Genomic DNA, 13,824 nt, shown 5'->3' with positions numbered 1-13,824 from the left:
GATAATGTTTAATTTGTTGATTTAACTCGAGGAAAGGATTTATTTAAAAATGAGATATTATTTAATATTTAGTTTTTTATAGCTTTTTATGTACCTACAATTTCTGTAAAAAAATTGAAGTTACAAAAGCTTACTGGGGTAATAGTACACTACCGTGAAAGAAGATGGCGCTATGAGTCACGATACGTGACGAGTTGGAGTGAATAGACTACTTTATACTATACTATCTATAGATACACCGCTTTTTTTTTTTTTTTTTTTTTTTTTGACCCCAAGGTGGGAAATCCTCATGGAGCCCTCTCGCCTGGGGAGGACGAAAGGGACTGTCAGACTTTTACTGACTAAAACCCACCCCGGTGTCCCGTCTCACACGTGGGTACGAGGGTGCGGGAAACGAAATTCTTCCTCGGCCCCCGAACTCGTGGCGGCCTGCCTTGCCAGGCCCCACCTCAATAGTCGAGCACAGAGGAGTGAGGTGTTGACTCCTCCGTGCTACGTCTCGGAGTTGTAAACGCGCGTGGACACAACACGCGCCACCATCTCGGGTCCATCTATAGATACACCCAACGTATATTTTGCATGTCTGTTTTGACAAATGGCGTTTTACTAAACTATAATACTAAAAGACTAACTTTTTGGTGTTACGGGTGCCAATGGGCGGCGCTGATCGCTTACCATCAGGTGATACATCTGCTCGTTTGCCCTCCATAAATAAAAGACGAAATATTTTTACAGGTGTTATTGATCAATCAATTAATGAGGCAGGCAATTGATTCATCTAATTTGACATGAATTTGAGCATAAATACTTACCACTTAAACACCTACTGCTCTAATAAAGCCTCAATCAACGGTCGCCGGGATTTAATCCCCCATCGTCATCTCTCCTAGGTAACCTATTGAGACCTATATTATTTCCGGTCATCCCTGTTGACATCGAATGCCTGGTCAGACCCAATTACAAAGCCTAGATTACCAGTAAATTGCTTAGTTATTTGTAGTGGTCTAGATCTATGTACGCAGGTAATACAGGTAATACCTCGACATAGTGTTGAGTGTCTGAGGACGAGAATAGAGTAATTTACTGGTTTGTGTGTCTCACTAATAATTTTATTTGTTTTGGTCGAATATCAAAAGTTCATTGACTGGTTGTTTTTAGACATTGTTTCATTAGGGCTAGTTGTGAATGTCGTGCAAGCATTATCGGTTTCAATAACCGGGTCGACCGAAGTACATTTTCTCTGATAATTTCTCCGTAGGTGAAATCACTGGAGTCTTTTTTTTGAAGGGGGAAAATTATCCAACGGCCTCCTGTCTTGGGTAAGACGAGAGGGAGTGTTAGACTCTTATTAACTAAAAACCACTGCATTCCTATACCTGCTTTTCGAGTCCGCAACTCTGGATCGTCCATCAGTCCGCTGGGTCCTATCCGTGGTGGTCTGGATTTTTGAGGCGCGCGCGGTACGCGACGCGGGCTCAAACTAGTCGCGCCCTAGCTACCCTTGCTCACTGTCGGCAGGCCCGTAAATATCACTGGGTGTCTGGATTAAATTCTAAGTGATGTGTACACTGTAATAGGCTCAAACATCATGCCCTAACATAGGACTAACATAACTCGTGAACAATGGGTACTATATTAAATTGTTTGTATACACAATACACTTTTACCTACCCTATCGAGGATTAACAGGTGTGTTGTTACTTTTAATCGTGTAAAAATATTAAGGTATTAAGTACTTAAGTGTGGTACCAAAATAGTTTATATTTAAAACACTTAAAAGATAATTACTAAAAGTTTTATTTTATTTACCTATAAAATAGTACCTAGTCTAAAAATTCTTGAGGTACATAAAGTCTATAGCTAATAGCTAGTCGTTCCACGTCAATTTTTAAAGAAGGCACCTACACTTTGGCACTTTTCGGAAATTGGGCTGTTGCTGTGTGAGAACTGAGGGATCGTAAACTTTACTATTTTTACGTTACGTAAATAACTACCCATTTATTTTACGAATTCTTTATATATATTTATTTATTTACAGACTACCTATGAAGTACTTAAATACTATAAGTAGGTAACCATTTCGTGTTTATTTTGTGTTTTTTCCGAGTAAGTGTGTGCTCATAATTTGATATGCTTTTAAGGCTTTTAGGATACATTATAAGTTGTATATTTGTAGGTTTTAGTCATGTACTTGCTTCGGGGAAGGACTAGTTCCAGGAATAAGGGTAAATAACAAACAAGTTGGAAAACAGAACTTGAAAATAACTACGTATTTATTTTCATTTGCAACATAAATAAAGGCCTAAGTATATAAGTATTTAATAATTTGCTGTGTTAAGTTTGGCAATAAATAAGTAATTAAACAACATGGTTATGAAGATCGTGTCGATTAATTTACATCTTTGGACTTTCGATTATGTTATATTCGATATGGAGCACTTTTGTGTTTTTGTATTTGTAGCATTTAATAAGCACTTTATTTCGTAAGATGTACCCACATGTAACATAGGCTGCATGGCGCCACTTATGAAAATATATAGGTATATGCAAAAGGACAAAACCATTCTGTGTTTTCAAAACTCTCGTGTCCGTTTAACCACATACACTGTTGTTGAAGTTGAATTGGGTAAATAAGACAAGCGTTAATGATTTATTTCGGTTCATATGTCAAAAGAAAATAGATAATTTATCATTCTTAAAAAAGGATAAAATGCCTATTGATATTATTACACTTTGTTAGAAAATATACAGAAAACAGCTATAGCTTCTGCCAGCGGATTACCCCGCGTTCCCGTGGTATAAAAAATATAATTTCACCTAAGTCAGGTCATACCCTGTCTGTATATCAAATTTTATCAAAATCCGTTCAGTAGTTTCAGCATGATTGACGGACAAACCAAACAAACAAACATTCACATTTATGATATTTAGTGTGATTAACAATCCCATTCAAAATATCTTATCTTATTTTTTCCAAAAAGACGCGTATTTCTAGTTATTTTGAAGTCAATGTAATATAATATAATAAGGCAAGTATTAGGTACACAAACAGGTATATTTAGAGTTCTATTGAACTTTGTTTAAGGTTTCTATTTATGTATTAGATAAATAAGAAGTTGAAGAAGAATCACACAGTAGTATCAAATAACAAGGCGAAGATAAATAACACATAGTTATCTAAGTAAATATATTTAAGTAACAGAAAATTTTATTTTTAAGCGTCCACAGGCCTGCAGGGAAGAGGCGGAACTAAGCAAGCTGAAGATGTGTTCAGTAAAAATAAAACCAATGATGGGTACATCAACAAGATATTTTTGTTTTGTGGTTTCATAATACAATAATCTTTGTTTACATAATTAAATATTTACTTCGCTACCTCTGATCGCTATTAATCTAAAGGAAACAACATTCACCTAAAATAACACTACTAATCTAGTATCATAACGTCACAACTAACTATAGCCTCGCCAGAAAATAAAAACCATAGATGGCGCTCCAATCGTTTTAGAGTCTCAGGACATCTGCAACATGGCGCCGGCTCTTTTATTTCTGGTTGGGTTTTTATTGAAATAATAGCTAGAGGAGGTTTTAGTCGTTGTATGCTGGGTGTGCGTGTAGGACCCATCTAAACAATAATAAACTTAGACACACTAGCACGAAAAATGACACCATCACACGAAGGTTCTTCTCGGATCTTTGATCTCTTTCACTGGCCAGTAGTCGCTCCACTAGACCGTTCTGAAAACAAATACAAACTATTTTAGTGCCTTGATTGTGAAATTAAAGTAATATGTAGGGACATAGTATGCAGCTATTTTTAGGCAGTTCAAAAATAACTTTATTATATACTTAGCTATAAAGGGTAAGAAAATATTGCATTTTAGATCATCTGATTCAAGGGCTCCTACTCTATCAAATATCAATAATACTTTTTTAATACGGAGGTTGGGCTACAAATACTTAAAGAAGGCTTCAATAAAGAAATTGTTGATATAAAACTTAACCTTATAAAAGTATTTAAGTATTACATAGTAATTATTATAAGTAGTAGTATAAGGTTGTACCTACGATTAACAGTTTAAGTAGTTTCAGTATCTAATGGAAGTTTTCGAAGTAATTTGTAGGAAAGAAAAACTTAGTACCTTAATGAAAAAAGTGCGTAACATAATACCTAACGTAACTTCACCCAAGGAGTTTTTGTTAATAATTTCATGTCAAATACAGAATACTCCTTAGTCGTAAAATAAAAAAAATAAAATAGGTAAGGTCGCAACATTTTTAACCAATCAACATAATTATTATCATATGCCTTTGACCACTACATCACAAGGTAGCCTAATCTACAAACGTAATAAATAGACGTGTACCCATCCGCCATGTGACGCAATCCAGGAGCCAGGTTCTTCATGAAGAAGGTCAGCTATGGCGGCTGCAGGGGCTGACACTAGCTCAAGAGCTGGTTCTCCATCCGCAGCCTCAGCAGCTTCTCTCGCCAAGGCCCCACAAACACAATAAACAGCTGCAATCTGAAATAATGTCGAATCAATTTAAGCTCGTGAGTTTTGCAAAACGAATTTGGTGTTGACCCAATTTATTTTTGCTTACGAAGTCAGTATTGACTTGCTTTTATTGTTACATTGTTATGTGTTTGGTTTTCTATTGTCCCTTTCTTTTCAATTTTGCTTCTAACGTCGGAACGTTATTAACAATCATGATGATTTGATTTTATAGGTAAGCTTAGATACGAACAGAGGATGGATCACTTCGATATCGATCCAGTGTGAGAAACTATAAGCTATTGGTTGGTTGATTGCTTTTGTAACTAGGCAAATTAGTGATTGAGAGGACATATTTATTTTGTTTTCAATTCAGTCTCGTTATTTCTATTAGAAAAAAATACGTTAGTTAAAACTTCTTCAACAACAAATAGTTTAATTAACAATACCTAAGAGCTAGGAGACAGATGTAAACAAATACATAGATTTGTAATAGCAAAAAAATCTGTTTTAGTTCTAATTAGTACCTAATGTCTTAAGATTTAAAATTCAATTTGCCGATTTGTAGAACTGCGCAATTAGTAATAGCGCGACGTAAAGATTTGGAGTTTATTCCTACGCGAGGCCACACGAGTTACACCTTACGGCTCTTCTGGTATCCATCTCATTTTATGTCAGCGTTTGTTTAGCAACATTTCAATAATAGCTTACACCAGGAGTAATTATTACTTGACTGGAATGCCCCGTTTAATTTCGTAGCCCCGTCTACTGCTAATTAAAATCATACAAATGTAGGTAAATCTCTTTTTAAAACGTTTCTGTTGTTTTAATACTAGCGTGATTTTTCGATTTTCTTAAGCAGAACTAAAGTATAGATGTTGAACTTTCTTGTTATTAGTCTGGAGGCTGTCCAAGACTACTTATTGAGTTGTTTATTATTCAGGAAGGCAGTTTTTATTAAAATCTGTAGGATAAACCTCATACCTGCTGATGATTTCCGTAGTCTGTACTGTAAGTATAGTTCTTAATTGTGGACCATGTGCAATAGAAAGTGTTTCGTTCAAAACGAATATACTAGTATCTGATGATCTGGTGGATCATTTAAAAAGTTATACACGAATTTCGATTTTCACAGCACATTGAATTTTCCTCGATTAACTTCAAGATTTGTAACCCGGAAACTCGACTCGGTAAAGAAAAAAGTCAGTTAAGGAACAAATTTACCTAAGTAAGGATCTCGTCGATTTTAAGTCCACTCTAGACGCTTAAAATCGGTAGCCAAGTTCAGTTTGAGGATGGTTATATTGGTTTTAGTATTAAATTGCTTTAAGGGTAGAATCTAGACTAGAAAGTGAACTGCCGAGGTTCTTGCAAACTAATTTGGAGGAAGCTTTTACCTGCCGCTGTCGCTGGTATTGGCTGACCTGATTAAACTATGTTCATTGAACGAGACTATTTTCGTGGAACTACACAAGTTTCACTCCACGTGAACCAAAATCGCCGTAGGTCTCAATATCTGTCTTCTAAAACTTTATTAATATAATACAAAGGACACATTGACTTTGAGAGACAAAGGCGTTAATTTACCGATAGTTAGATTCTCAAAGTAATGGCTAAGACTTGTGGCAATTATATTAGGTCTTTATCACTATACAATGTATAAAGTTGAAGTCGTCGATTGGATCTTTGAACGCGTTAGCCTAAGTGAACATAGCGACTAACTTGAACATCGGCCTTTTATTTTATGTCGTATTTATTGAGGAAGAGTATTTACGACTGTTCACAAGAAAGATTACACATTCCTACAACGCCACGAACAAGGCTGAGGGGAAACTTATTGCATTGCTTTACCTTAGACCATGTGATATTTTCCCTAGTGATGCGTCTCGCTAGTGCAAGGGCGAGTTCCGCGATTGCTGTGTCTGAGCGCAGCATGGCGGAGGGGGCGCGAGTGGCCTGTCTTGCGACTTGCCGGAATGCATCAGGCCGCTTCCTCTCCAGCGCAGCGCACAACGCCCGGAGCCCCACCAGCACCCCGGACTCCGTGTTACTCACAGCCTCCTCCCCGCATTCAGTCTCCAGCATTCGTTGCAATCGTTTCATTACTATTTGCTGTGAAAAACGTTAAATCATAAGGATTTAAAGTATTCAATTAATTTGCCTACTTATGTAATCGTTGAAAGTCGTTAAGATTACCTTCTTTTCGCATAAAGTGGATCTTCTAATCTGAGTCTTAATGTATTGTAGGCATAAAGCGCGTCCTTGCCGGACTATTTGTGGCTTGACTTGTGTGGGGCTGGCGAGGCACCAGCCAATAGTTGCCGACAGCCGCCGGGACACTGCTGCGGCGGCGCTGCTTGAGACCATAGTGCTGAAACGTCGCTTCGTGCGATCCAATGGCGACAACGATCGCGATGGAGAAGCGCGTAGATCTGCAGATACCACAAACCAATTTGTCCAAGAATTATCTCCAACTTCTTAATCTAACTGTAGCCTTATTGTTATCTTACTATTTTCTGGTTCACCGAAGATTTTAATTAAATTTGCGATTATTTTCGACGCAAATTATTTTAGATTACCCAGATAGTTGGAACCACAAAGTATGTAAACCTCAACTTATTAGGCGGTTACTAATTAAAGCATCTTGTGTGTGTCTTTAAAATTATTTCAAAGAGGTTAAAATTATTTTAGTGATCTAAACTGAAAGTCTTTGTAAACTTTATCTACATGTGTGGGGGTGAAAAGTTAAGCACCATTTGGCGTGCCTGTGGTTTTAATGAATAATCTAAATGACATAAGTATCTACTAAGTATGTACTTCTCAAATTCCTTGTTGCTTCGATCTTACGTAACACAAAACCTGTCTAAGTTGTTCTTGAATTTGTACTTCAATAGAATTAAACAACACTTGTGGTTTTTGCAGATCTTACTAATTTACAATGTTTGTGTAGATCTTGTCTATAGGTTAAATTGAAATTGTGTTGTGAATTTAGAAATCAAGTTTAATCTTATGTGGAATTAACGTGCCTACACAGCTTTGGGCTTTGTGTTAAAAGAAAGAGATTTAGTAATGAGGTATGGTATCGTAATTACTCCTACTTCTGGGAATATACCTACTCCATTATTGTCTAATTAATTAATTAGGGGTTATGTTATTACGAGAGCTTATTAAAGGCTTTTATACGAATCGTAACATCACAGACAGATATTATTTTCAAAGATTTGCAATTATTATAATTTTGTATTATATTTTTTCCATGTATAAAAACTGTGTAAACTGGACTGTAGTATAGATCTACTATTTGCTCAAGTCTGAAGACTCATTGGGAATCGATCAACACCACGATCGTATTAGAATTTGTTAATAACCGAAATGCTTATAGTGCCAATTACAACATTATTGTGTAACTCTACAAGTTTCTAGTGGCACTTAAGGCTGCATAGACTTAGGGTACTTTTCCAACAGAAATGCTGCGAATCTTCCTAACACAACGTAACTTACTATCAGTGGAAACGGGCGCATAGTTACATACACATCCCTGGTGTAAAAGCACCCTTATGGTCAAATATTCAAATGCCATTCAATTTTAAGACACTGTCAAAAATAGTTCTATTACTATAAATTCTTTACAATATAAGAGAGATAGCATGATATTTAAGTATAACTGAAAATTAAGTAACATTTCAATATTCAGGCGTTATCCTTCAGGTGTTAAATTGACGTAGAACAAACATCTAACTCTGAATTAGGGAATAACAAGGGTCTTAGTCAGTCATTACAATAGTAACAGAATTGTATAACATTGATTTTATAATTACAGATTAAGGCAAGTTTTGTTTGTTTGATTTTGACAAGTCTACAATTATGATAACTTTGCTGTTTAATTTTGCAATTATTGTATTTAAATACACTATTTAAGGCCCCAGGTGTTATTTTTACGGTTAGAATAAGTCTTAAACTGCCTCGTTGGTCGAGTGGTCGCAAGTGAGACTGCCGGACAAGGGATCTCGGATTCGATTCTCGGGTCAGGCAAAGTATTACTGCAGAGAGTCTGGGATTGTGTCCAGTATATGGCAATAGGTTCACTCCCTATTACATGGGACTTATAACACAAATGGTGAAAGATGGGTGTACATTGTGTGGCGCAATTACGTGCCCGTAACGTGCACCTCTGTCTACCCCTGCAGGGATAAAAGGCGTGACGTTATTAAATTAATATTATTTTATAAGTCTTAAATTTCTAAGTCATCTTACTTGGTAAGTTAATCAGTCCATCTGTTACTCCGGGCATCGCACTGAGCGGCGTGCTCAGTTTCCGTCGCATGCGCAGCGTCGGTACAAACTCGTCATCTTCTTCGCCATCTGGTGGAGTGACTTGAATGGCGATGTTGCTCGCCTCTGGTATTCTTAACGCTTGCGGCACCCATCTTGGATCTGTTAGTGGCCCTATCTGGAAAGGTAAAAAGTACCATTAGTTAATGACACATTGATAGTTCTTTCATAGATAAATTTAGTCACATTTATTTTTATTACATAAAGTTCAAAAGTTAAAGGAATGATTAGAGTAGGAGTATAGCAAGTTGTTATTAACTCTGTTCCTTTCAAACTCAGATGTTGCCAAAATGTTCTCACATCGAATCGAGAGAGAGCAAAGTGCTTGATCAAATACATTTTTTGTCCTTAGCAATCGTGACCCGGAGCTGCGGACTGCCTGGCGGGTTACCGGGACTCCGGCTCGAAAAACAGAAGTAGGAACGGGGTGGTTTTTAGTCAGTAAGAGTCTGACACTCCCTTTCAAGTCATTGGATCATTTCCCCCCCTTAAAAAGCATATAAATCGTATCGAGAGTTTACTAGGTAGTTTAACTGTTTTCATAGCAGGCCTTGTACCTTTCAGAAAAATAATTACAAGCACGTTCGCATTGAAAACTGATAATAAACAGTTTATTGTTTCTAATGTATTTATAGAAGTTTATAGTGAGAGAACTATAAAAGATTTACTCTCCATTGAAAGATTAATGAAACGCCAGAGTAACAAAGACCAGATGATAGTTACTATAAATCATACTTTACGAGATTTTAATCTACTTTTTACGGCAGTAATATACTTTTGTAAGGTATCGATGTTGTTGAAACGATCACAATGCAAAGCCAAGGAAATGCGCTCTCAAAGTGAAAGAAATCCCCCAAGGTTATACACAATACGAGTATTACAATATTATAAGTAGTATTGTACGTATAGTCACAATAATATTTGATTGGTTGGTTATATCGAAGTGCTACTGGCTACAAACGCCTGGCTTTTCCCACGGGAACCTACGTTTTACATATTTAAAGTCTTCGCTATTTTATTACACATTTTCCAATCAATTTCGTCCGTCTATTAAATTATACTAAAACACTACCTAATTGAAATTTCGACGCGTTTTTTGTCTGGCCCGAAATTAGAGGCAGGCTATCGAAATAAATGTAAAATAAATATAACGTGTGGGCAGACGTAGCTAAGGTTAATGGTTGACCGAAATAATTAACGGTTTTGCGACTAAAAGTTGAATTATTTTATTTGATACGTGACTCAAAATATATCATTTGTTAGACGTTGCTAATGAACGTACAATTACTTCGTGAGCGTTTCTATAAAACTCTATAGCTGTGTGTTTGTTATGCTTATGCATTAATAACTCAAAATGGCGCCAGATGAACTTTATGTGCCATTGAAATGACTCGTAAAAATACATTCTTAATATCCATCCGTTTATAATTTATCATAAATTATAGAATTATTGGCAGAACCTAACCTTAATCTTAAGTTTAAGAAAAACGTATTAATGTCTGTGCTAAAAAAAGAAATAAGACTACACCAAATAATATGACTTGGGTGATTGGTTTTTATCCCACGGGAAAGGGGGGCGAAGCCGCTAGCAGAACCTAGTACATAAATATAAAGAACAACATTTTCTTTGTCACGTGATAGAAAAAAATTAACTGAACCGAAAATGTCTAATCTTAATGATATTCATCAACTAACTATCAAGTGTCGTTAATTTACTTTATTTTTCGTTTGTAAAGTATTTTCTACAGATCACATTAAAAGCTGAAATGTAGTTCCATGTCCCTAAATTGAACCTTTATTAAATGTATTGCGAATCGCCAGTAGCTTTCAGCCAAGAGCGGTCCAGCTAAGAAACTAGTTTCCTATGTATTCATATTCATGCGTAATTGGTATATTGATCTATGTATGTACTTAATTAAAAATACATTATTGTGGCAATTTTGACTGCATGGTTGGCATGGTGGCTGTGGTGGTGAGGTAGCGGGTTAGTTTTCCGCACGGAGCAACTCTTTGTGTTATCTAAAAATTATTGTTTCGTGTCTGGGTGTCATGTGCATGTGAAATTGTATATTTTTAAACGAAAACGTGGAGCAATGTTTAAAAAAATAAAGGAAGAAAAACGTGTCCATATTTTTAACTAAATGAGTGGAAATTACTTCGTATCATGGTTATATTTTGCACAATCCACGTGGAGATGCAAAAAAAACTCAGTTGGATACAGCATACAGTCGCTGGCACACGTTCAAGATCTTAATTTATTTATTTTTTAAATGTCTCCAGTTTCCTGACAGTGCATACATTTGCATGTTAATTAGAATCTCTTGGAAAAGTTTTGCAATTTTATTCATATGTTTATTCACTAGTAAAGGACATAATTTTTGTAGAACATTATTTCATTAATATTACACTAGTGAGGTCTGTTCTAGTCGCTATATATTAGTGTTTAAAACTGTTGTATATAAACGGATGTCTAGACAGCCTACATGGGTAATATTTTATTATAATTATTTTCTAAACGCGTAGGTATTAAATACAATAAGTTCTTAGTTTCGGGGTTCACCGCTGTTAGCTCTTTATCAAAATTTCTTAATTTATTCATAGTTTAAATTTTCACAAGGTCGTTATCGCAGTTATTAAAGAGCATTAATTTTCATTTTGTTTGTTTTATAATTTTGTATAGTCTTTGTAAATTAATTTTGATTCACTTAACGGTATAATTAGATACGTTTAACTACAGAATTTATCGTAAAAGGGTCTCGCGATATGTGTAGGAGTGCTACACATTAGCATTTGAACAGAATGTCTTAGCAGTTGTTTTATTGTTTACGTCTTGTTTCATTTCGAAAAGAGATTTACCTTCTTAACCAGTGCAACATTCGTATGACGTCAAAAGAATAATTTCGTTCAGTCCACTGTTATTCACTGCGCACATTTAGTTAATAGCTGCGATGAAATGCAAATAAGTGTAACATAAAACTCGGTTGGAGCGTTCGAGTTTGCACGGCACATTCTGGTTCCGTATATTCTCGCTTTTGTCTTGTAAAGGGCACTCACAAGAACAAACAAGTACTCAACCATTCAATGCTTCAATAGAAAGGGACAATGCGGATGAGTCGAGAACATTTGCCGTGATTTTTTTTCTCTTTTCAGTGCTATACAACCGACCATGGCCTCTAACATTAAATGCCAATTTATCAAGGAGGTAATTGACCCACAGTTTAATTTATAAGTTGTAATAAACCATTATAAATACGACTGCTTGCTGGCTGTTTGTTGCGTACAATTAAGACTAGTAATCTGCGAAACGTCGGACTAATTAGAATGAAACGAGAGCCTTACTTCTGAGGCGAGTCACGCTTTGAATTGTCAAAGATAACTTGAAATAACAGAATATTACGAAGCTTAGTCGGTTGTTCCTTTAATACGTAGGAGACACCATTGCTCTTTATGTCCCATTAAGATGAACATTTAGCAAGCCGTTTTTCTGAATCCAAATACAACGAGCATGATAATTGGTAACAATATCATGGAATTTAGCATTGTCAGTTGTCAGGTAGTATATTGTTTTGGAGTTTCTGTTAAATTAAATTCTACCACGGTCGTTAACTTGTAATGTATGAAATATAACGCCAGATGACTCACGTACACTTTTGGAATGTTGAACATTTTATTACAAGTATTATAAGTAGGTATTTAAACATATCTCTGAGCTTGAAAGTTAATTTTACAACATTTTGAGGACTGAAAGTTTTGCTGTCGGTAATTTAAATGCCCATATATTAAAAATTGTGTCATTACTTATGAGTATTATAATAAAATTCTCGGCTTTCATTCAGGATAGTTAATCTATGTAATTTTATTATGAAAATGAGCGAAAATGATGAATCTACTGAACTAATGCGTACAAAGTAAATAAAGCGAGGTTTCATATCGATTTCGAAGCCCATTATGTGCGCGATTCGTCACTCATTTAGCTTATCGCTTCCAGATAAAATTACCATGTACATCATTTTCATGAACTGCTTAAAAAGGCCGCAAATGAAGTACTTATAGCTGGTAGATAGCTGTGCGTCCTAAAAATATGATGAAATATTGTGTAAAAAAGCATACTAGGGGTGTAAAGTGACTCATTATTTTATCTTGTATTCAGATTTTAGGAAGTGAATAATCGTAGTTGATGATAATGACTTAAATAAGTAATGTCAGATGAATCAGCCCTAAAAATCGATTGACAATGCTAGCTAGGAAATGATGGTGCAAGTACACCGGCTGCCGACCCTGACAACTGCACCGCCGGCCATGTTAATTCAACAGCTCAATGTTACGCAGATATATCAGATGGCAACGGAATACCAAATTAGACCAATAGAGGAAACAAACAAACATAAATACAAGTGAAAGAAATTGTGCGGGATCGATTTATTCTAGAACTTACTAGTAGGTGTTTTTGTTTATCTACTTTGAGTCGAATAACGATACAAAGTTTAGCGTCAACACGGCAGTTATAGTTTAAGATAGTAGCAATACTTTAGGGTAAACGCGAAAGATAAAATAAGATATACGACCCCTTGACTTATTTGTTTTTAACATGGTTATACAATGGGCCTCTGTTCGAGTTTAGAAACTACGTGGCACACTTCCACGGGTGGTCCCGGCCACCCCATGAGCCCACGCTGTACCTAAACAAGCCGTATAAACGGGAGAAAAGGGTCAACATTAGCTGTTACATCATATTTTAATAGCAAAGGTTCAGTATCGTAGAATAACATCACTGTGATGTTTAGTAATAATTTGATTTTATTATGAGGATCATGTTGCCCACAAAATTTTAGCCATAAACTGAAATGAAACTTATCTAGATACGTATTATTTTGTCCAAACTGCGTGCAAATATCATGAAAATTTTGTGTGCTGAGTGAAACAATCTCGAGCAACGATATGACAACGGTGATGTCGAAAAATTATAGAATCACTCCCAACTGTCAAGTTAGATCAA

The 13,824-nt window shown here is 35.8% G+C and overlaps 1 protein-coding gene and 1 long non-coding RNA gene across 2 annotated transcripts in view; one reads left to right on the top strand and one right to left on the bottom strand.

Moving 5' to 3' along the window:
* Positions 1 to 13,824, top strand: part of LOC126910817 (uncharacterized) — a 289,873-nt gene that overhangs the window by 166,869 nt on the left and 109,180 nt on the right. The gene's annotated exons all lie outside the window — the stretch shown is intronic.
* LOC118273529 (bcl-2-related ovarian killer protein homolog A-like) overlaps positions 3,295 to 13,824 on the bottom strand; it is a 53,550-nt gene continuing 43,020 nt past the window's right edge. The window contains exons 2-6 of the mRNA XM_035590545.2: positions 8,751 to 8,946; positions 6,693 to 6,928; positions 6,348 to 6,608; positions 4,368 to 4,526; positions 3,295 to 3,738 (exon numbers count right to left, since the gene is read on the bottom strand). Coding sequence (XP_035446438.1) covers positions 3,589 to 3,738; positions 4,368 to 4,526; positions 6,348 to 6,608; positions 6,693 to 6,928; positions 8,751 to 8,820 — 876 coding nt within the window. The 5' untranslated portion in view covers positions 8,821 to 8,946 and the 3' untranslated portion in view covers positions 3,295 to 3,588. The remainder of the gene's footprint in view (positions 3,739 to 4,367; positions 4,527 to 6,347; positions 6,609 to 6,692; positions 6,929 to 8,750; positions 8,947 to 13,824) is intronic.

Source organism: Spodoptera frugiperda, chromosome 1 (genome assembly GCF_023101765.2).
Source record: "Spodoptera frugiperda isolate SF20-4 chromosome 1, AGI-APGP_CSIRO_Sfru_2.0, whole genome shotgun sequence".
Classification (NCBI taxonomy): domain Eukaryota; kingdom Metazoa; phylum Arthropoda; class Insecta; order Lepidoptera; family Noctuidae; genus Spodoptera; species Spodoptera frugiperda.
This window is presented reverse-complemented; position numbering and strand designations above follow the sequence as displayed.